Below are 24,377 nucleotides of genomic sequence, written 5' to 3' on the forward strand. Positions count from 1 at the left end.
CCGTTAAACGCCGAAGACATTTAAATATGGCGAGCCCTAGTCCGGTTGGGCTATTACATTTTAAATTTTTGAATAATATATGAATTAATTTCGAGATTTAACTACTTATCAACCATATTTTATTATAATTCAAAGATATTTTTAACCATTTTTATTTTATTTTTCTTAAATCTCATTGTATTGACCAAGATTTTTACGAATTCTAAATGTTTAGGTGTATTTTTCTTTAGACCCTACTCCGCCTTTAGAAATTCGTCTGCAAAAATTCCTGAGTATTTATAAATGTTCAGTAAAATACGTGATTAATGAAACATAATTAATAATAAATTATAATTAAATATAATTTTATATTCTATTAATGAAGTAATTAATTTTAATTATTGATATTAAAAAAATTATACAATAGCTATTTTCTGACCAATCTGAGGCACACGAGTTGCTAGTTGTTAATTTATATTTTATTTATTTAGGTGATTCTTAAGATATGATTTTATGGCTTCGTATACCTCGTATGTCAGTATTTAATTCATAATATATATTTAAGATCGTCTGAAGCAAATTCATTTCATTTTTCATAATATCAGAGGTTGTATCCACCGAAGAAAGTGAAAAGTTGCCAGCTACTATTTTACGTCACACATAAATTGTAGTTGTTTTAAGGGCCACTAGATGTCCTCAGCAGCGACATATGCAATGCCTTTTTTAAAGATGGCGATCTTCATTAAGCCTAAAGTATGCATTCTAATTTTTCCCCAACAACAGTTTAAAAATATAAGAAGCTCAGTAACTGTTGTTCACATCATTTCCTTCAGAAACATCACGTTAATATCATCAGATACTTTCTTCTACAGGTTCTATTCGCCGATGTGAATTACTATAGCTGTGTTGTGGATACTGAGGTAAAGCACCTAGGATTTTATATTTATTATGATTATATAGAGTTTGTCTGTCTGTCCGTCTATCTATTTAGCTATCTGTCTATATCTTGGTCTTTAGGGAGTACAGATCTCGGTAATTTTCTTTCCGTTAAACGACGAAGACATTTAAATATGGCGATGTCTAGCCCGGTTGGGTTATTAAATTTTAAAACTTTGAATAATATATGAATTATAAATTCAAGATTTAACTACTTGTTAACCATATTTTATTATACTAAAAAGACATATTTAACAATATTTATTTTATATTTTTATCCAATCTCAATGTATTGGGCAATTTTTTAGAAATCTAAATGTTAAGATGTGTTTTTCCTTAGACCATTTCCACCTTTAGAAAATTCGTCTGCAGCATGTTTTACCAAATTTTATGTACAAAAATTCCCTAAATATTCAGTAAAATACGTAAGTAATAAACATAAATAATAATAAATAAATTAATTATCACGGGTAGATAATGCGAGAGAGGAGCTGGGTGTGTGCAAAAGATTTGGAAAGCCAAGGTGGGAATATATAAAGGGGTTGTAGAGCCAACTCTCCTTAATGGAAGTGAAGTGTTAAGCGCAAACTACAGGAATGAGTGAGAAAATGCTGAGATGAACTGTTTACATACCATACGAGGTTCAAGAAGACATTAAAAGTTGAGAAATAAAGGGTCAGTGCAGGTGAAAGGGTGGATTAGAGCTTCTCAGGAAAGGGAACCGAAGACGCCTGCTTGTAGCTTGTTTTTGCATTTGTGTGTGTGTGTGGTGTTGTAATGGCTGCCAAGACAGGTAATACAGTCCCCTCATTTAGCCAGACCTGTTGGAAGCAAGAAGGAACTCGAAAAGGAAAACAGTCTGCCCTAGCAACGCAAAACATAGACCTCAAGAAAAGGTATATAAGTTTATAAGCTATGACTGGTTATCGGGAAAGATCTCGCCTGAAGAAAATGTGGTCTCTGGTTACCTGGTGCCGTTACAGGGTGGTCTGAGAAAGGAATATAACTTCAATAATTTGGGAAAGGGGCTTTGATGCACAAAAGCTACCCTTGATTCCAAAACAAAGAGAGAAGCAACGTAAGTAAATGAGCAGAATATTTCTCAAAAGGAGCAGATAAGACAGGCATATACATTTAGGTTAACTGGAATGGAAACATATTGACATCTTCGAAAGAAAACTGATATTCTAAAGCTTTTCAACTTAATTTTATGACAAATTCAATTTTTGTTCCATTTTCAGAAGGTATAAAGGATTATTCTCGTCATGATAACTCAAAATCCTACTTTTTAGGCGAAAAACTGTAAATACAAATACAACCACACATTAACTCAGAATGGCTTTCATGTTATTTTATCCATTTTTCGTAAAAACAAATCTCTTCCTAGTGCATTTTGGGTATCGATACATAGTTTACTACTTTTCTATTCTCCTCTTGGTTTACAGACACTGAACATCTTTAAATAATTCCTTTCTACAATCTATCCTACGTCAAAATAATAGAGAAAAACCCGTAGCGAATTCACCGAGGATTTGTCTCACGGACTTATTGACGAAGCGAGCGTCTAAGTCTGAGAGGTTCCGAATAATTATTTCAGCTGGAAGCTGTCGCTAATATCTTGATTAAAGCAAAGGTCGCCTTCAGGCTTCGAGGGAAACTTTTGCACGACGTGAATAATAAAAGTAATGCTTTTTGAAATCTGTAAATAATGACATCCTTTGAGTAAGACATTGATCTCAAATATCTCAACAGGTTCTTTTGCCGTTGACATAGTGCAAAATTTCAAAATAAGTTTTTTTCATGCTATTTTAGGCTGAAATTCATATTTCTTATTAAAATGCATTGAGAATTTTAGAAATAGATTTTTTCTTATAAAATATAACAGAGAAAAATAACTCATAGCAATGGTAAAAGTAGAAAGAAAGAATTTCAAAAGGTAATTATGTTGGGGGAGGGAGATATTATAATGTCATTTCGATTATTAGAGAGAGAGAGAGAGATGCCTAACATCTAAAAAAAAAAAAACTGAATTATCAAAAGGTTGAGTAAATGGCCTCTTATAAACGTACTACATTTTATTATATATAAAAAAATAGACTCTCGTAAATCAAATATACAATAAAAAAAATAAATTAATGAAAATCTGAGTTTTTAAAACGAACGCTAATGCATCCATAAAAATCTAAGCTACGTCACAAGACGAAACTTGAATAAATAAAACGAGGAATTCTCCTGTCTGTCCGGCGCGAGATTTTGACTCGGCGGTCACCATGACATTTGAAATTCCTTTTTCTTTTTGTTTTTCATTTTACATCTCGACCGTCAATGAATAATTCGCTTCCGGTGAAAAGTTGATATCTCCGTGAGTCAAGGAGGACCGTCTACGACGGAAGGACCCTTCAAACGACGTCAGCCTAGCTATCAGTCCGTTGTCTCGTCAAACTTGATGTCACCAGACGATGAGATGTTGTTTGGAGGGCATTGCAACCAAATGCAAGCTCGTCATGGTGCAACTTAGTAACATTACCATAACAATTCTTGGTAATTTGCTGTTCGATCATAGAAAACCTCAATTTCGATTGGTTATTTTAACGTCTTGATAAGATGAAAACCAATTCGCTTTTCCAGTCCACCAATTATGAAGGGTATTGTTAAACTGAATGAAAGATTTCCTTCATCACACGAGTATTAATAAAAACCGACATTACGAAATGAACTAAAGGGCACGGCCAAAATATTAAGAATTGATATGATATAAAAACCGAATATGATGAAAAATCTGTAAGCCAAACTCAAGATTAAACGGAAATCTCAGCAAACAAACAGTATATGTTTCCATATTTACCTATTTTGTATATTTATTTGTACATATGCGTACTGCAAACAGTTATTTATTCATGATCAGATTCGTCCTGCAAATGGTTAAACTTTACCAAGCATTATTTACCAGTCTTTCTAATTTATCATCTTTTCATTAACCAAGAGAATCTATCAACGCGACAGTTGATTGGCTCAACGCTGCCCTGCGATTTAATTCTCTGCGCGTGCGTCCATCTCGGCCACCCAATCAAGCGCTTAATCTTTGTTATTTGCAGAAAGTCTACTGCAATCAATCATTGCATTGCTCAGTCTGAGTTTTGCAACCACTGGGAGAGAAAGATAGAGAGAGAGAGAGAGAACGCAAGAACAATTTACACATAGGCCTACGTAACTAACGGTAATGTTTGTTGGTGTGGTAAGAGAATTATTTTTTTTTTACTAAGGAGCGCTAATTTCATGAATGATAAAAAATTGTTATATTTGCAATATGCACATGCATGCATGCGCGCCTATTGATTTACAGGTATTTTCAAGAACCGTTGTGTATTATGCATTTATTATGTATTTTTCTGTTTATTACCATTTTGCTGACTTTTCAGAGGTCTTCGTTGGTCTATGGTAGGCAACTAAAAAAAAAAAAGTACTGCTCATAATTATAATCAACTGTAGCCTACAACTCCTTTTTATTTTAAATGTACTTTATATTACCCTCATTTGAAATGCACCGTAATTCATCTATTTAAGATTTTCTGGAAAAAATAGGACTTGTAAATAAAAGGAATGCTCAAGGCGTCTTCTGGGGAGCTTAGTATAAACCGCTTGACATGGCCGGTACAGAAACCTGTCAGACAAATTACTTGATTATATTTTCCAAGACCTCTTCCAAACTGATTTCTGACTTCTCAGTCGTATACTATATTTTCATTGTTGTTAATGACGCTACATGATTTAATTTTCCTGTTTGTGCTTCAGAGTAAAATAGGCGTTTTCCCTTTTCTCATCAATGGGCTCATTCACAGGCTTCGATGCTCAAGTTAATTGTTCCTTACTTTCAATATTATTCCGTAATTTGTTTTAGTTTCAAATAATCTTTCAGGCATCAAAAGAGCAAATTTCTGGTCTTGTAGGACTACTGGTGAGTATAATTTTTGTCTCTTTTAAAAGACATGAAATTCCATAAACGGCAAAGATGCATCACCTCTGGAACTGGTGTTCGGAAACAGTTCCTATTCACGTTACTCAAACTTAGTGTTCCAAGAACCTGTATTTTTATAGGCCTAATGTTGTTTGTGGAATTAATGAAAACTGATGTTGACGGTGAACAGTATATAAATAAATAACAAGATAATCAATCAATACCAAGTGGATAAAATCAAAACATCACACAAGTTGGTTGAATCTGAGATTTAGGCCTAGGGTGAAATTGCTACTTTTGATTGGTATTTTTCCCTTTAGCGTTAGACCTATAGGCATTTAGGCTTCAAACACACTGAATATTGTCCATTTCGTTAGGCCTAACCTAATTTTAAAACATTATCTAGGGCTATGGACGGTGATAATTTTTTTTTTATTCAGTAAATGAAAAAATCACTGGTTCAACCTTTATCTTCAAAATAAGTACATTATTGCTTCTGAATTAATATATATATATATATATATATATATATATATATATATATATATATATATATATATATATATATATATATATATATATATATATATGATTTTATATATAACTAGGTATTTCTATAATTTATTATGTAATATATATGATTTTATTAACTAAGTATTTCTATAATTTCTTATGTAATTCATGGTTTAGGCTTTAAAACCCACCCAACTCATAAAAGATAAAAACTTAGCAACAAGACTCATAGTGAATATTTAAAAATAAAGAAGGTTTCTCACTTTGGGTTAAAAATAATATTTCTACATAATAAAACAAAACAACACAATTTTTTCAGAGTGAATAAAACCGCAAAATGAAAATCGAGTGGCCTGGTTGGCAGTGTTTTCTACTCATAAGTCTAAACACAGCTTCAGGTGAGACTAATGGAAGTTATGCACACAGTTTTATATATATATATATATATATATATATATATATATATATATATATATATATATATATATATATATATATATATATATATATATATATATATATATAATTTGTTGAATTTGGTGACGAAAGTGAATAGAAGCTGGTAAATTTTAACTCAAATTTGGCATATCTACTTGATGACAGCAGCTGGTGTTAATACTCTCTACACAACCAATAATGTAATTATCTCAAGAACTGTAATTAACTCTGTTATCATTCAATAAAATAATGACAATTCCTCTAACGAAAGAAAGAGTATAAAATATTTATATGCAAATATTAATTTTGTTTTCAATACCTACTTCAGTTTTGACAGCACAGCGAGGCTTGACAGGACGAGATGGTACCAACGAAATCAGACCAGTTGTTTTATCGATTGCTTACCTCTGGCGTAACTGCTCCTATCTCCTCTTCACTGACGGCGAGACCTCAGGTTATGAATCCCTGGCTAAGGCGAGTTATAAAACTATTCTTTATACTTATTTGTGTACTTAACTGGTTAAGGTACGCCATTTTTATGTTTAAGGGGCGCGCCGATCGGCGAATTTCGAGGAATTATCGATTTTAGTTTTTTAGTTTTGGACTGGTATATGTCTAAATAAACATGTCCTGATATATTATTGCTTAAAAAATGTTCTTAGGTGTTTTTTTTTACATTTTTTTCACCGCATTTATCGGGATTTGAGCGGCATTGATGGAAAAATTGTCGCAAACTTTCTGTATGAGTTTTTAATTGGAAGTGAGAAGTATACTTTACTTTCCTACCAAAATACATATTATCCACGATAAAAACTGGCTCTCTTTCTCTCAAAAAATATAATATCAGAGTAAATATGTATCTATCTCGATATCACCCTGTGAGCGACATTGAGCGAAAAATTGTCGTACAATGCCTGTATGACTTGCCAATTCTGGATAGTACAAAGTGAGAAATAATTTACTTTAGTATCCTACTAAAACTACCCATTTTCTACGATAAGAGTTTGTTCGTTCTCTAAAAGAATATCAAACAAAATATCAAAAAAAAGTAAATATATATCTATGTATCTCGATATTTTGAACTCATTATCACAGATGTACCAAACGAGCATGTATACATATAATATTTTATATTTCTTGACATATTTTTACTGGGTATTTTCGGAAATATGAAATTATGTAAGTAGGTAACAGTTCCAAACAGAGCGTCGGGTTTTACCAATACACCATCTCGATTTGTATGTGGTTCTGGTTCAAGCAATGACCCAGAGCTTTGTGACGCATTTCCTTTTCGGATTTTCTTACTGTGTAGTGCATTCACGCAATTCCATTGCCGTCTAAGTAAGGGATTTATTTTCCTGTATTGGTGATATTCTATTTAGTGATTACTATTTTTCATAATATAATAATTATATAAGACCACAAAGACTGATTTTACTGCAGTGAGCTGTCTGACTCGTGACTTGTGTAGGCTTGGTTGTTCAGCGTTTGTTTACTTTATCCTAGCAGTTGTTTGTTTATTTGCCTCTCCAATATCTGAACGGAAAACATGTACAGTGGCAGCATATATAGGTTATGTAGAAAATTTATATTGATAGCATATATTTTATAGGTTATGAAGAAAACTTTAGGATGAGTGTAAAACGATGGGAACAAATCTTCCCTAGAATACCATGTCCTGGCCTAACCTCATAAGGGCATTTATTTTTATAAAATTTATTACTTTTTATAATTTATATTACGAAAAAATTATGCACTGATAGCATATATTAATGAATTTTTGTTATGAAAAAACTTTGCACTGATAAATATAAAATTATATATATATATATATATATATATATATATATATATATATATATATATATATATATATATATATATATATATATATATATACTGTATTACTAAAAGGACCTCATTCAAACTGGATGGTATCTAAAGGAGTATTTATTCAGAAAAAGTTATAAGCACTTACTTTATAATGGGGCCTTATGGAGTCAGTGCTTCCCTTAATATAAAGGCAGACACACTTCAGTGAAGGAGTTAAGGAATCATTACCATGAATATTGGCCTAATTGACAAAGTGTAGGCTTCCTATACAAAGTTTAGACATTTTCCGTTGTGAAGAAGGAATGTTAGTCTTGCTACATATTATAAAGAAAGTAATAAGAAAGCAATAAAGGCAATATTCAATAAAAATATCTTTTGCATAGTTCCGATATTGATAAATATGAAAGTTTTTATATTTATATTGAACAATGAATGAACTAGTACTAAAACATTTACTTTCACTTGAGAAAGTTCCTCCATTATGGTCAGATTTTGGCATAGGTGATAGGCCTACAATACATATATAATATTTATTTATTCCTGTAGGCATAAGTCTGAGAGAGTTACTCATTCATGACAAAATTTTTCCAGGGAGATAGGCCTACAATACATACATAGAGAGTTACTTATTTCTGCTAAGACTTTGCCATAGGTGATAGGCCTACAATATGTATATAATATTCATTTATTTCTATAGGTCTAACTTTGAGAAAGTTACCCATTTATGACAAGACTTTGCAATAAGCGATAGGCCTACTGTACTTATATGATATCTATTTATTCGTAGGCCTAACTTTATTTATTCTTTATTTATATTCAAAGGACATGGCCCAGTCCCTGGAGTTCCAAGGGACAGCCCTATTCGACAACTCTGCCGAAGGAACCAGCGAAAATTTCACCGTCAGCGAGAGACTCACAAGTGTCGCTAGAGAGGTGAGTTGTCTCTCTCTCTCTCTCTCTCTCTCTCTATCTCTCTCTCTCTCAGTCTACGGAGTGACCAGTGTATCGTTTTTTCTCCGGCGCCCACAGGTACGATTCCACTTCCTGTGCGTCGTATTCATCGTCGTGAGCGACCGCCGGGTTTTCTTGGAGTCATTCGCCGAGTCGTCCTTGAGAGGACGCCTCCTGTCGGGGACTTCCACACTAGTCGCCGTGGGACGTCTGCGCCCTCAGGATGTCGAGGCCCTATCGGCTCACTGGACTTTTTCCATGTACAAAGCGCTCGTCTTTGCTCCGGGCTCCTCCGGCGGAAACTCCTCCAGCGGAAACTCCACCGGCGGGAAATCCTCCGACGGGAAATCCTCCGACGGGAAATCCTCCGGCGGGAACTCCAAGAGGTGTGGTGATTTTTGTCTTTTCTTCAAGAATCTCGGGATTACGAATTCTTACATGATATATCAGAGATAAATAAAGAATATGGCGCCTGGAAAAGCTATTTATACATAACCCCAACCTATTTCAGATGGAACCTGTACTACTATATGCCTTTCACCGCCTCCGGTGGGCGATGGATCACATTAGGCCACTGGCACCTGTCTCGGGGTCTGTTCTTGCAAGAGGGCCGGTCTCTTCTCCCCAAAAAATTCTCCAAGTAAGACAACCCTACCACAATGCTCTTCTCCTACCTACGCTTCTTTTATCTGTCTTGATTTCGCAGAGTAAAGTATTCTTCCGTTGTCTAAAATATTTTTTTATTTCTTAATAAAAAAATAGTTTGTATTTATTTGCAAGAATATTATTTTTCAAGGAAATTTTTAAGGTATAAAGGACTTCTCTCTCACACTGCTCTATTTCCGTCAACCCTTCCGTTATCTGTCATACTTTTGCAGTCTAAAAAAATGGGTCCATTTCACAGTGAATATTATTTATATATTCACTGGAATAACGCCAACTCACAAGTAATTATATATTTCAGCATAATTCACAGTACTACTCCAGAAGAAATAGTCGAGAAAATAACACATTATATTCCATTCCCTTCCTTTAAATTAAATCATGTTTAATATACCTAGCATAAGTGAATGGTTTACATTATTAATATAAAACACTTTATACTCTTCAAATTCAAAGTTGAATTAGATTAAATTTTATATTATGTTTTTCCACTTCCAGGAAAGGAAACATAATTTAATTATATATATATATATATATATATATATATATATATATATATATATATATATATATATATATATATATATGTGTGTGTGTGTGTGTGTGTGTGTGTGTATACATATATATATTTTTTAACACCTTTTCTAGCATGAGCGAATGATTTGAATCGTAATTACACAACGCTTTATGGCCTTCAGATTCAAAATTAAAATTAAATCAATATCCATATCATGTTTTATATGATTATATGATTCTGGTCAGCGATATATTTAGCGAAAAGGTATCGCAAACATATATATAATATTTCTTCTCGCAGCAGAGAAAGCAATGATATGAAATATGTTTACCTGCTTCCAAGAGCTGGATATGTTTACTGTGTACTTTTTCTCTAATGGAAAGATGCACTCATGGGATTTTATATATTCTAGAGAAACAATGGATTTAAGACTTTAGTAATCGTGGATATATCTTTCGACAGGTGTTGCTGAGCAAAGTGCATTATATGTATATGTGTGTATGTATATATATATATATATATATATATATATATATATATATATATATATATATATATATATATATATATATAATCAACACACAATCACGTGTGGAACAGAAATAAATTTCTGACTCACATCAGGATCGAACCCAGGTCTTGCCCAAGTAATTCCTTGGGTGCAGTTGCTATCAATTTCCAACTTCTTGTACACTTGTTTGGCCTAGTGGGCAGCGCCCTTGCCTTTCAATTGAAAGACCTGGGTTGATCCTGATGTGAGTCAGAAATTTATATATATATATATATATATATATATATATATATATATATATATATATATATATATATATATATATATATATATTTGTTTATATTATATATAAATATATATATTATGTTCTATAATAATAAAATCCTGAGTGGATCTTTCTTGTTTGTCATCCCCGGGTGGGGGCGGGGTATGCAGGGGATTGGGAGGGTAGGAGAGACATGACACATCCACCCTCCTCTTGCAAACCTGTTTGTCCGCCCTGGGTGGGGGCGGGGCAAGTAGGGGATTGGGATGGTAGGGGAGACATGATACATCCACCCTCCTCTTGCAAACCTGTTTGTCCGCCCTGGGTGGGGACGGGTAGGGGATTGGGATAGTAGGGGACATGACACATCCACCCTCCTCTTGTAAACCTGTTTGTCCACCCTGGGTGGGGGCAGGGTAGGTAGGGGATTGGGAGGGTAGGGGAGACTTGATGGGCAGCGCCGGGTTCCAGCGCAGTGTAGCACGTGCCATCAAGCTCATATGTAAATGTGTATATATATACATACATATATTTATATTATTCAGAAACAAAAGACCAACAGTAAAAATTCTCCAGTTAATTACTCAGTTGTAATTTCAAAAAAAAAAAAATTACAGGTAATGATGCCTGTAACATACAAGCAACGAAATGAAGAATCAGTGGTTAATTATGCATTTATAATCAGTAAATACCTGATAACTAAAATATCACCCGGGTCCTAAATTATTGGAACGGCTTCCTTGTCTGACAGTATGCTTAAATTCTTGACGGTATAAACAGAAAATTAGTCTTTTGAAGGGGGCACTGTTATATTGAAAATCGTCCGAAAAAATTTGAGTATTCAGATTTTCAAAAATAGTGAGAAATGGTCAGTATTGGAATATGCTAGAACCACGATATTGGATGCAGCATAGTCTAGTACTACGGTCAATGTATGCTGAGAGAGAGAGAGAGAGAGATAACAGAAATCCTCTTAACAGCTTGTACGGCGCCACCGTCAACATCAGCGCACTGCCTTACAAGCCTTACTGGATGGAAGAGACGAACTCCAAAGGCGACGTTATCTACTCAGGCTCTGACAAACTGATGTTGGATGCCATGCAGTCGACCCTCAACTTCACCGCGAGGGCTCTGAACGTCACGACCTGGGATGAGGTGAGGGGAATAAGATCTATTAGCCTTTGAATGTACGATATTCTCTACCATTTGAAGGTCTCGTCTTGGGATTAAGTGAGGAGAATGCTGTTTATCGGCCTAACATTGTAGAGTATTCTCCACCTTTTGAAAGTTTCATCTTGGGACGAGGTGAGGAGAATTCTATTTATAAGCTTATGTACAGTATTCTCCACCTTTTGAAGGTTTCATCTTGGGATTAAGTGAGGAGAGTAATATTTCTCAGTCTTTTAATGTACGGTATTCTCCACCTCACAACCTAGCCTGTATTATAAGTCTATCAGTTTTTGAAGTGGCAATTTGCTTAATTTTGTCTTTAAATCCAGTTATTTATATGTTCCAAATCTTCCCGATCTTTTAGTATTTCTTCTTAACAAGATCTTATACCGTTCGAGTTACTGTAATGTACCGTAATCATGATCTTATCTTTGGAGTGTTTGGAGTTATTTGTAATTACAGTTACGCAACGGTTTGACCAAACCACTGCTGTTAGAGATTGTCCAATGATTACAGCCTCTCAAGTCTAATGAAGTCTAATTCTAGACGTCTCCACAATTATAGTTACATAACGTCTTAACAAAATCATTACTATTACAGATTGTCCAGAAATTACAGCCTACTGGGTCTAATTAAATTTAATTCTAAACGTATTTACAGGTATTGTTATGCAAGACTGTGTAATGATTGCAGTCTAACAAGTCTAGTTCTAGACGTCTTCGCAGGTGTAGCTATTTAACGTTTTGACAGTATCATTGCTATTACAGAACGTCTAATGATTACAGACCTTTAAGTCTGATTCTAGACGTCTTCGCAGGTAGTTCAAAGGGTAGTCGATCGTGAAGCCTGGCTTTCACCAATCATACACGCCGTGTACCACTCAAGGCTGAAGAGATTCGATTTCATGAGGACTTACGAACATGACATCAACGTCGTCTTCGTCATGGCTAAACCGGTTCCTGAGTCTCAGTGGCAGAGTCTGTACTATCCATTAACTAACGAAGTGTGGCTGTGCGTCCTGGGAGCGTCTGTGATAGTCTGCTTAGGACTGATTGGGGTAGGTCAGAGTGATCAGAAAATGGATTTATAGACTGAAGAACAGTGGGCCTAGTCCAAACTTTGACTTTGTGAATAAATCGCTTTTTATGTTGGCTGATTTCTATCAGAATGGATTTATAGACTGAAGAACAGTAGGCCCAGACTACACTCTTTGACTCAGCGTAAATAAATCACTTCTAAAGTCAGCTGACTTTGACCAAACAGTGGATTCACAGACTGAACTACAGTATGCCTAGTTCAGACTCTTCTACTCTGTAATTAAATCGCTTTTTATGTCAGCTGACTTTGATCAGAAAAAGGATTTATAGTCTATTTGACTTATGAAAATAAATTTCTTCTTCTCAGGTCATCAGAGGCTCCGAGAAGCTACAAGATCTCAAGAGACTCTCTGCCGAACTTGTCATCCTGGACGTACTGGGGACACTCTTGGGTCAGGCGTTAAGCAACCGTTTGCCAGAGACAGCGTCGACCAAAGTCCTGTTGCTAATTTGGCTGATGTTTGCTTTCATCGTGGGTACAGTTTACAAGGGGAATTTGATGGCTTTTCTTGTCGCGCCTAGATACCCACCGAGGCCAGAGACCTTAGAGGAATTGGTGAAAATTGTCCAGAGGTACGTCCCTTTCCATATTATAAATTCTAGGCCTTTTATATGGTGAAATGTGGCATGGCTAACTCGTCCTCACATTTCACAGTAGATTTTTACCTCCTCCCGCAGGGCAACGATGCCCAGTTTCGGAACTCCCCTTCGGGAAATCCTGAGGAACTCGGAAACGGAGTCGATGAGAGCCCTGGGCAACAAGATGGAATTGGGGTATGAGATCGAAGAGGGCCTCAGACTCACACTGCAGAAGAAGTAAGAAAAGTATTTTAGAATGTTATGAATTCCGAGTTAGTTTTGTTCTCATTACTTGATACTTATTTTTTACCTGCATATTTATTTTCAATCTTGTCATTTTTAATAATTTCATTTAAAAAAATTCACTTTCGTTCTTTTTCATCTTTATTTTAATTTTCCTGTCTTTTTTTGGTCTTCGTTATCTGATAATTATTTTCATTTATAATTTTTATCAATTATATTTTTTCATAAGAATGTTATTTCAGGGTATTGTTTCTCATACCATTTCATTCTCCAAAGACTTCTAGGTAACTATAAGTAACATCCTAATACAAATAAGAAGAAGAAGGAGAAGGATGCTGCGATCCACTGTAGTTTCTTTTATTTTAAGTCATTCGATTCCAAATCACTTGCTGATTCACTGTGCGCTAAGAGTTATCAGCTGCCATGTCATGCACAGTGACACAGTCCTGAGTGGGACAAAGCTACGACAAGAAATAAGATTATTATCGAAAAATAATTATTGAAATTAGAATCTTCTGTAGGGCTGACCTCCTTGGTGTCTTAAGAGTCATCGTGGAGGGAATTTAATTCTATTTTCAGGTTTTAAGTTGATTACATCAGGAGTTGTCTGAGTACTTTAAAAAGATTTTAAAAAATGAAAGATAATTTTCTCCTATTTATTTGGTGTTATGTACGTGAGCTAAGATTACTAGCAGCCAATATAACTGTCCTAATTTCAGCATGATATAGTTAATCGTACCCCTGAAATACAGGTTATAGATTTCAAGAAAAAGAGAAAACAAAAAGGAAGTCTAAGCATCTTGTAGCCTGACACTAGATTGAAAGGAAGAATACATTGCCACCATCTTTCTTGGCTCAGATACCCGCACTTCGGCTCCCTTCGTTTCCTTCAGTACGAAGTTGCAGAGCGATACACGGATGCCGATGGGACGTCTCCTCTCTACCTGGGCAGGGAAGGCATCATGCCCGTCTTCAACGCTTGGCCCATACCCCACGACGCCCCTTACAAAGAAGACTTCGATTTCGTCATCTTGGCTCTGATTGAGGTGAGAAGGAATAAGTTGGTCTAATTTTTATTGACAGTTTTATATAAAAATATTTTAGTATGAAAACCGATCTGTCTTAAAAAAAAAAAACATAATAATGGAGGAAAAAATTCCCTGGAATGCATTCCGGAAGAGGATGAATATAATGGAATTTTAAATTTCCCTTTGATGACCTTTGCTGATGACAAGATGCTTTTCTTTGTTTGTTTACTTGTGAGATTTTCGATCTTTATTTCTGGATACGATATGCATCATATTCGGCAAGCATGGTAAATCTTATTAATCTTCCTGGAATACTATGATGATTAGTGGCGCAAGACCCTTCATAATATTGGTCAGTGCAAGGTATAATTCCATTTTTGAATCCGTTCAGGCTTAGTTATGTTGTAATCACCCATAGAAGGAAAAAAGTAGATTTCACTCGCCGTAACCTAACCCCATCAACCACCATCTCCCCCAGGGAGGCATCTACAACAAGTGGATGGAAGACTGGCTGGAAGAGGCCAAGAGAGTTGGCCGGCAGAGCCGCAGGAGGCAGAAGCTGGAAGCAGGCGCCCGACTGGAAAGCTGGACGGGCGATTTCCCTGCAGAGGCCACTAAGGGCATGGAACCCAGAGCTCTCAACCCTGTCCACTTCCAGGGGCCTCTGATGCTCTTGGCCCTCGGCATGGTCTTAGCGGGCCTGTCCTTTTTGGCTGAGAGCTTCAACGCTTGGTATTCGTCTGCCAAGGGAACATGGGTTAGGGTGAGAGGACAAAATATGGAGAAATTGTTTTAGGCTCGAAATACAACACTGTTGACCAGCCCATGTTTATGTGTTGGCTTGTGGATGAATTATTACTAGGAATGCTGCCGTTAGGTATGTCATTTACTTATTATCATACTCAAGCATTCAAATATTCAGTATTTCATCAATGATTAACAAATTATAATCGCTAATTACCCTCTGTAAAATAGTAGTTCTCATAACGGCCCATAATACTACGTATCTGGAGCCTTGATGTTATGTTGCATAACAGAAAGTTATGAATTTTAATTTTTTTCAAAATGGTTCTCCAAGACAGACAGAAACACACACACTTGGTCTCGTCTATGCTAGGATGGGTCACCAGTAAGGGAAAAGCAAGACAACATTGTCAAATAATGCCCTTGAGCATCCACAGGGGCATAAGGCTAGCAATTTTATATCTATCTATCCATCTATCTACCTATTTTAGTTCCTCATTGGACAGGTGGGTACCGTTCTCAGTTAGCACTCTGCTGGCCCCGCTTTCAATTCTCCGACCGGCCAATGAAGAATTAGAGGAATTTATTTCTGGTGATAGAAATTCATTTCTCGTTATAATGTGGTTCAGATTCCACAATAAGCTGTAGGTCCCGTTGCTAGGTAACCAATTGGTTCTTAGCCACGTAAAATAAATCTAATCCTTCGGGCCAGCCCTAGGAGAGCTGTTAATCAGCTTAGTGGTCTGGTTAAACTAAGGTAGCCTATACTTAACTTTTTTCTCTCTCTCTCTCTCTCTCTCTCTCTCTCTCTCTCTCTCTCTCTCTCTTATATATATATATATATATATATATATATATATATATATATATATATATATATATATATATATATATATATATATATATATATATATATATATATATATATATATATTACATCCTGAGCAATATTTTAGTATTGAATTTGTACTTTGTATGCCTATTTGGTGTTACATTAAGAAGAATACTTCCCAGTTGAGTTTCAGTTAGTCTTAAACAAAATATTGACCTCAATTTGGTGATGTCATTATACTTAGTGATATGGTATTTGCACCTGATTGAATGGAATTTTTCAATCTATGCTATCTTATAGTCAGTATTAAAAATACATCTGTCTATAGTATATACCTAAATAAATAAACAGTTTGATATACTATTAAATAAAGTAAAACTAAAGACGTTTAAAATAGTAAAAGACAAGGGTATTCAGTGAAAAAAATGTAATAAACAGTATGAAAGAGAAAGGGTATAATGTAAAACTGTATCAAATTGAAAAAAAGCTCTGCAACTGTGTTTGTGGAATGTGGAGTGAATGCTTAGGAACCCTTAGGAACCAATGAGGAACTTACAAATAATGCCCAAAGAATTGTAAACTGAGAAAGGTGACCATGAATTAAGTAAACAAAAAAAAAGTTAAAATCATGACTCACAAAATTGTGAAATATGGAAATAAAGGAAAGTAGGAGATTTGCACCCAGAAATAGGAATTAAAACTTAGGGAACTGTGGTAATCCGTGCTATCTTTACCAATGTAGGCTATGTACGAAGTACATACGTAATAATATGGAAATGAGGCAAAATACTAAGCAAACTTTAATAAGGATATGAAAGACAAGATTACCAGGAATATCGTATAAAAGAAAGTTAAAAAATGGATGATTATGTGAGAGAAAAGGACAACTGTATACAGATAAATTATTAGTGAAAAGAGAACCAGAAATGATGATGACTGTTAGAAGAAATATGCTGGAACAGAAATGACACAATGAAAGGAAAATACAATTATACACTACGAAAACTTGAACTGTGAATAAATTGAGGAAGAGAGGAAACAGCATAACAGATATTAAAGGACAAGGAAAACCAAGCTGCAGAATTAGGTAACACGAATTAGAAATGTCCGTATTAATTAAGAAGCGATGTCAGGGTAGATTATAGCTAATAAGGAAGAATCTGTTGTTTTTCCTACGTCAGATGGACCTTTATACATTGTATTTTTAGGCCCTCTGCCTATAAACTGTAAAGAAAGTCCTCCATGAAAGGCCTAGAAAATCTCAGTCCTAAATAGGCTACAGTGCCTTGTAACACAATATTTTATATTTAACTTAAACAATTTAAACTTTCATAGGCTGTGCTTATAAATGTTACTTTTAAATCGGAAATAAACTGATAATTTTTAGAAAATCGCAGTAGGAAACTCATGAATTGCAGGGTTGCATCCTAACTTAACTTAGCCTAGTTGCTGTACCTTGCTGGCATGGGGCTTTCTGCTCCCAACTTGGACCCTACACACCTGACCTGAAATAAGCCATTAATCATAGAGGAAGGCATAGGAATACATCTTAATTTAGCCTTGGAAGTTATGATCTGCCTAACCTGAGGCCTTACTGTTAACCCCCTTTCCAGTGGACTAGGCCTACTTTAAGCTTTAATAAAATGAATGCCCTGTAGGGGGGTAGCACCATCAGTACACCTCATCATGCGGCGTATAGCTACAACCCTTCGGCCCGTAACTGCAACCCTCTTTTCGTTTTTTACTGTACCTCCTTCCATATTTTCTTTCTTCCATCTTACTTTCCACACTCTCGTAACAACTGATTCATAGTGCAACTGCGAGGTTTTCCTCCTGTTACACCTTTTAAACTTTTACTGTCAATTTCCATTTCAGCACTGAATGACCTCATAGGTCCCAGTGCTTGGCCTTTGGCCTAAATTCTATATTCAACTTCAACTAAAATGCGTGGCAGTTCTAAGTACAGGATACATCCAAAGCCTCTTGTTATGATCAATGTGAATTATACCAAAAAGGTCTCGCCATATAACCTAAATAATCCATCGTTCCTAGGCACTGAGACTGACTGTCAAGTGTACAATCTATTATCTGTCAGATAACAATTTTAAGGTTTCCAACTGTGCCTCTCTGGTAGTAGGCTACTCTGCTTCCTTTTATTGATTTGCACATTAAAGTAAAGTTTAACCTTCATATTAATTTAATAAGTGTTTTGTATCAATTTTGCCACATTTGGGTAAAATCAACAGCAGTCCAAATTCAAATAATTGATAAAATTCCTTTTAAGATAAAAATTGTTTTTCTTGAAATCCTGAATTTGGACTATGCCCATACTATGTCTGTGATGACTAAAGCAGGCATGCTGCAGGCTAGCCAAAGGCCAACGTTAGGTTAGGTTGCGTTGCCATGGGATAAGCTAGTTGCATTACCTGTCTGTTGGTAGCTAATGTCATAAAAGTGCAAGTTCAGAGTTAGGTTTTAGATAAGTTATGAAACATTGAAAATTATATAATAGAAAGTTGGTGAGAAATTTTTAGTTTTTGTCCTGGATTAGGATGCAAGGCGAGAAAAAGAGCTTTTTTATTTTCTCTTGCCCTTTGGTCAGGCAGTACATAGCTTCAGGTGTATAGGTAAGTGGCCCCAGCTGGATTTTTCCCCACCTGATTGTTCATCTTTTTAAATTTCACTACTCAGATTATCACCTTATTTGAATGAATTATAGCCTATAGTAATAATAATAATAATGGTGTTAGTTGATTTATACACATAAACTGGTGTTGCGCTGATTAATAATAATGGGAATTTAAGATAGTTCGGAGTAGTGAATACTAACAAGTTTTCATTGGCTGGGATTTTCTCTATTTCTGAGCATTAACTAGCCTAGTTTGGAAGTGCCATTAGCAATGAGGGTTAGATTTAAGTATTTATTGTAAAATATGTATCTAATATTTTTGTTCTCATTTCAGGTAATGGGAAGGCACTCAAAAACATATGTCACTCACATGTCATATTTGAATGTTTGCTGCAGCTGTCACTATCAAGGAAGTTTCAAGGGCAGGCTTCAAGCTTCAGTGCAATTACTGTACCTTGTTTAATTGATATGTTGTCAGTGATTGTTTTATTTCTGAAAGTATGTTTTTTAAATTGTATGCAGGCATATGTATATGAAATTTAAACCATTGCCTTACAAGAACCAATTATTTTCATTACTTAGAAGGACCAGTTGATTAAGAATTTACTAAGACCATCTTGGTCTTGCAAAAGGTTATTTACACTTATGGATTTATCAAAAGGCTCAGTCTCACCTGCTTTCCAATTTGTAATTTATCAGATTTGGCTGAATGAATAGCAGTACCCTTTATATTTTTTTCTTTTACGTTCAACATCCGTTGTCAAAAGTCAATACATTTTACATTATAAAACCTCACTCTTAATCCTAGGAACAAATCAGTAAAATAACTATGCCAGACTGATAATGTGCCAAGGTGAACAAAACTGTAAAAGCAAAAACTTATCGTTTCTCTTTATGATTGATGTAAGAAAAAAAGTCTGAAAACTTAACAGTAAATATCAGAGTGAAATTAACTTTCATATTCTCTATTTTTTTCACCACCACTGCATATATATATAAGCTTTTTAGTCAATGCTTTTGCCATACCAAAACTTTGGAACAAATGTCAGGTTTTGTTTGTATGTGCATATATGTGGAAACCCATGACTGTAATGCATTAAGTTAGGCAATCATTTCCCTTCAGTCTTTTTAGTTAACTTTGGCCTAAGCCATCCATTCTTTAAGGGAATTAGGAGCTGGTCATTAATGATTTCCAGTGATGGTGTTATTCAACATAACCCGAAGTAATGCATTAGTGTTGTATTTTCCATAAAGAGGGTTCCTTGAGAAGAATATGTTTTAGATGTTATACAGTACTGTAATTTTTTTTTTTTTTTTTACTATACCTTCCCTCACTGTATAATAATTTATTTCTGTAGTTGTCGGAATTAAGTTTGAATGCCCTGTATTTTAAGTACTGTTTATGACCACCAAATCCACAGTTATCTGAATGTTTCTGTTCTCTAATGATGCAAATCTGTGGCATCTTACATTTCTGGTTATAAATCCCACTATTGAATATTGTAAATTGTCTCTAGATATTTCTGCTTCGACATAATTTTCCATTTTGCATGGAAAGAAAGGAAAGTCATCTGTTTGGGTTTGTCTCTACCAAAATTTTGTTATATGAACAAAATGAATAAAAATGTTATGCATTGTCATTTCACATGAAAACATCTACAGTCAGGTAATTTATATATTTTATGATATTTTATTCTCATTTTAGAATAACTTTATAGGTAATGGAGAATAAAAGCTTATAGTTCAACATGCCAAATTTTGAAATGACTGTCCAAGACTGAAAGTTTGGCTGCTGCTGCTGCCAATATCATTTGTTAGCAGTTGCGTAGTATTTAAACTTGTCAGAGTCTATTGTCTTTTTATTTAAAGGGCAGGAAGATCATAGAATATATGATGTTATCCATGTCCCATTATTGTCACTTCCTGACTGCCATATTAGAAGGGCCTGTGCTTACATAAGGCTGGCTAACTCTTTAACTAATTACCAGCTAAGCCTAAGAAGTGGTGATACAGTAATATAACATAATGTCAATTACAACCCATTCTTTTACTGTCTGCTTTTAACTTGCCAAAAAAATGTACATACTTAATTTGACCAGTGAGACATAATGTCTGTGTAATGGAGAACCTTTACAGTTTAAACCATCCAGTGTAAAAAAAAAAATGTACTGTATTCAGTTTTTAAGTATTGCACCTGTTGGGAAATTAATCATTTGCTTGTTGTATGATATTGGCAAGTCGTTGCTTCTTGCTTTTTCTGCACTTGGCACAATGTAGAAAGTAGGCTACCCCTTATAAGGTCAAGAGGATAGGATGCAAAAGATATTAATGTGCAAGGGTTATATACCCCATCATTGTCTTTGTCTGGAAAGGTTGACTATTCTGAATTTTGTTTACCTGTCTTGAGAAAAGTAGTTTGAAGGGCCAGTACAGATAATGTACTTGTGAAATCATGTCATCTGGATGGAGGTGGCTTGTCAAATTAGCCATGGTAACATTTATCACAGCCAAAGGATATCAGTGTTGTAGGAAATACTACTATTAAAACCTATCTACAAGACAATTGTCTAGTATCACAGCATTTTTTAGCAGATCTCAGAGTGTGTGAAATTATCATTGCACAAATACATATTTTTTCTTTAAAGATTCTGGTAAAATGAATGCTGTTTGAGATACTGAAAGACCATCTCTAGGAAACCATATGTTATTTATCATTTGTGGGATTTTTGTGTATTTCCTGTTTCAGAAACCATTCTGCAGTAAAACTAGTGACTATGTATGTATTTACTGGTCTGTATTCTCATTTTTTTTTATTATATGGTTTGCGTAAATGTTTTCATAATAAATTTGCAATTGCAACATTATATAATTTATATTATTTTTAAGACTGACAAAATTTAGTATGGTATGATGTTCAGAACAAATATTCTATAGCTGGTGTCAGCCCTAAAAAAATCTTGAGTTCAGACTGAAGATATTAAGTGTCTATTGAAATATTTTGTTTTTAAATAAGTAACTACCATATTTGCAAAAGATACCTGAATAAGGAAACAGAGTCCTGTACTTTATGGACTATTGGGTTTATTTGGATTGCTGTTATTTTGTGCTTTTGATTAAACATCTTGTGACTAATCATCTACATAAAATAGCTCTAAATTTCCCTGTGGAATTACTGGCCATTTCTGAATATTAATTTTCTTTAAAAGTACAAGAAGACTTTAAAACTGTATCCATTAGAGGCTCATGCAAAAAAAGTTACCTTTGTTTTATGGCTAATGAAGAACAAATAAGCAAGGTAATGAAGAAGTGAAATGAATTCCATGTCAATAGAAACAAATTGATTAACAAATCAGAGATAGTTCAGTTTAGGCTAAGCTTGGGACACTTGCTACAGAATAACTTCCAATGTGCTGGAGCTATTTTAGCAATTGACAAAAACAGGTTAGGGTGTGGTAAGGTTAGGCCCTGGCATGTAAAGCAGGAGTAAACTTTTAATTGAACCTGCTATATACTCCTACCCTGAATTTAAGCACTTTCTCACATCTGCTTAAAATGCGAACTACACAGACAGGGAAGTAACAATAGGCGTAGCACATACACTAGGGCCTAGACAGCAGAACCCTGGGCAAAAGCCCAGCATGAGCTACAAATAACAGCAATGCGTATTGGACATAAGTACGAAAAAATGGCATAATTAATTGTTTCAGTGAGCTACATAACACATCAATACATTTATAAGGTGTAGTAACATCAAACGTAATCAGATTAACAAGAAATTTGCCAAAAACATGGCATCCTGTTGCATTGTTTACATTTAAGGTAACCCCAGGTAATCTTGGTAATCACAGGAACTTTAGGATTGTTTTTATTTCCTCGGGTAATAATTTACTTTGGCGACAGTGACTTCAGCGACATAGCCACGCCCAGTCTTCCTAACGTCAGTATCGCCAAAGACACAGTGAAGTAAGATTGTAGGGAGAATGTTACCCGAAAACAAAATCAGTTTACGTGATTTAATGCAGTGAACTTCAAAACACATGTGAGAACAGTTATTATCATTATTATGGAATCACCAGCGAAGAACAGTCTAAAAGATCAGTAACTTACAAAGCAACGCCTGCAGAAGGGAACGGAATTTGTGAAAAGTAGGAAACAGGTAAGCAGAGAAGAGATGAATGAAGATGAAAAAAATTTAATATACAAACTCAGTAAGAACAATATAAAAAAAAGCACGTTTTCAAAATCTCATGTCATTTGAACTGCTGAGGACAAGCATAAACACAAGTAAACAAAATGCAAGCAAATTTTTCACATGTTTCAAGTAGTGATGCTTAATTATTTGTAAAATGATTTGTTTAAGACAACGTATTCTCATAAAGGTATACATGCAATTTTACTGCTTATCTTGATATTTTAAGGTTAAGATAGATTAAATTTATATTAGAAAACTTAATACTGTCTACAGTCCATAGCTATTACCCTGTGATGGAGACAGGATTTCGTTTTTATACAGAAAACTAGATTTTTAGCCAACTCATCACATCCAACATCTAGAGTCTCGGAAACTGTTCCAAATAAATATCCCTTTTTCCTATTAACATGCACTTTAATTGAATAAAACATACCAGGGTCTCCCCTGCTGCCTAGCTTAATGAATGTTAATGTAAAAGACTCGAAATAAAAAGAGTTTTTTACTTTGAGGCCAAGTTTCCACAGCCAGCTGAAAATTGTGCATCATCATCTAAAAAAAAAAAAAAAAAAGAGGCGCAGCCCTTCAGAGGTCATTCATCTGGTGAAAAAAATTAACAACTTTTCATGGTTGGTTTAATTCTCAGGTAGGCTGACTTGAAGCTGCATGCATTTCAGTGATCTCTAGGTAGCTTACTTGAAGAAGATGAGTTTGATCCCACAGTAACCAAAGTGTTATGTAAATGTATCAAGTCGAATTACAGGAAACAAGCACTTTTCTAAAGCTTGCATAGTAAGCCCAATATTCGTTGCCTAACAAATATGCAAAAGATCACTGAAAATTATTACATTAAATAAATATTTAATTTTAATTCTTCGATGTATTCAGTTGAACATAAGTTCATGTTTCAAGAAAAACTTTTCTTGGAGGCGATTTTCCTATATATTCGCTCAGACATCAGGAAAACCGAAGAAGATCTATTCCTAATTTCACAAAAACAATGGAGGATGCAGTTTTTTTCCTTTGCATGACTTAGTTTCATTTTTAGCTTGCACTTTATTAGGTAACGTTAATGAACATGCATGGAGTGGTTTGATAGGACCAAAAGAGCATCCATGTGACCGTGTGGTAGGCTACCCTTTGAATAATCAATTGAGCATTACTACATGTCACACTGAGATTGTCCCAGTTCTTAAAGTTTTGAAAGGTGGATTCTACACGTCTAGTAACTCTCTGTCAAGCATTGTCTCAGTAGAGCCTGTCTTTCCTCATCAAAATGCTTGGGCATATGTATGGTTTGTGTTC

General features: G+C 34.8%; 1 protein-coding gene across 1 annotated transcript in view; it reads left to right on the forward strand.

Annotated features, from left to right (window-relative positions):
* Positions 1-21,747, forward strand: part of LOC136831144 (ionotropic receptor 93a-like) — a 28,708-nt gene extending 6,961 nt beyond the window's left edge. The window contains exons 2-11 of the mRNA XM_067091098.1: positions 8,477-8,587; positions 8,684-8,991; positions 9,117-9,245; positions 11,542-11,716; positions 12,549-12,788; positions 13,136-13,401; positions 13,507-13,644; positions 14,510-14,696; positions 15,157-15,555; positions 19,218-21,747. Coding sequence (XP_066947199.1) covers positions 8,477-8,587; positions 8,684-8,991; positions 9,117-9,245; positions 11,542-11,716; positions 12,549-12,788; positions 13,136-13,401; positions 13,507-13,644; positions 14,510-14,696; positions 15,157-15,474 — 1,872 coding nt within the window. The 3' untranslated portion in view covers positions 15,475-15,555; positions 19,218-21,747. The remainder of the gene's footprint in view (positions 1-8,476; positions 8,588-8,683; positions 8,992-9,116; positions 9,246-11,541; positions 11,717-12,548; positions 12,789-13,135; positions 13,402-13,506; positions 13,645-14,509; positions 14,697-15,156; positions 15,556-19,217) is intronic.
* Positions 21,748-24,377: the final 2,630 nt, after the last annotated feature.

Source organism: Macrobrachium rosenbergii, chromosome 48, assembly GCF_040412425.1.
Source record: "Macrobrachium rosenbergii isolate ZJJX-2024 chromosome 48, ASM4041242v1, whole genome shotgun sequence".
Classification (NCBI taxonomy): Eukaryota; Metazoa; Arthropoda; class Malacostraca; order Decapoda; family Palaemonidae; genus Macrobrachium; species Macrobrachium rosenbergii.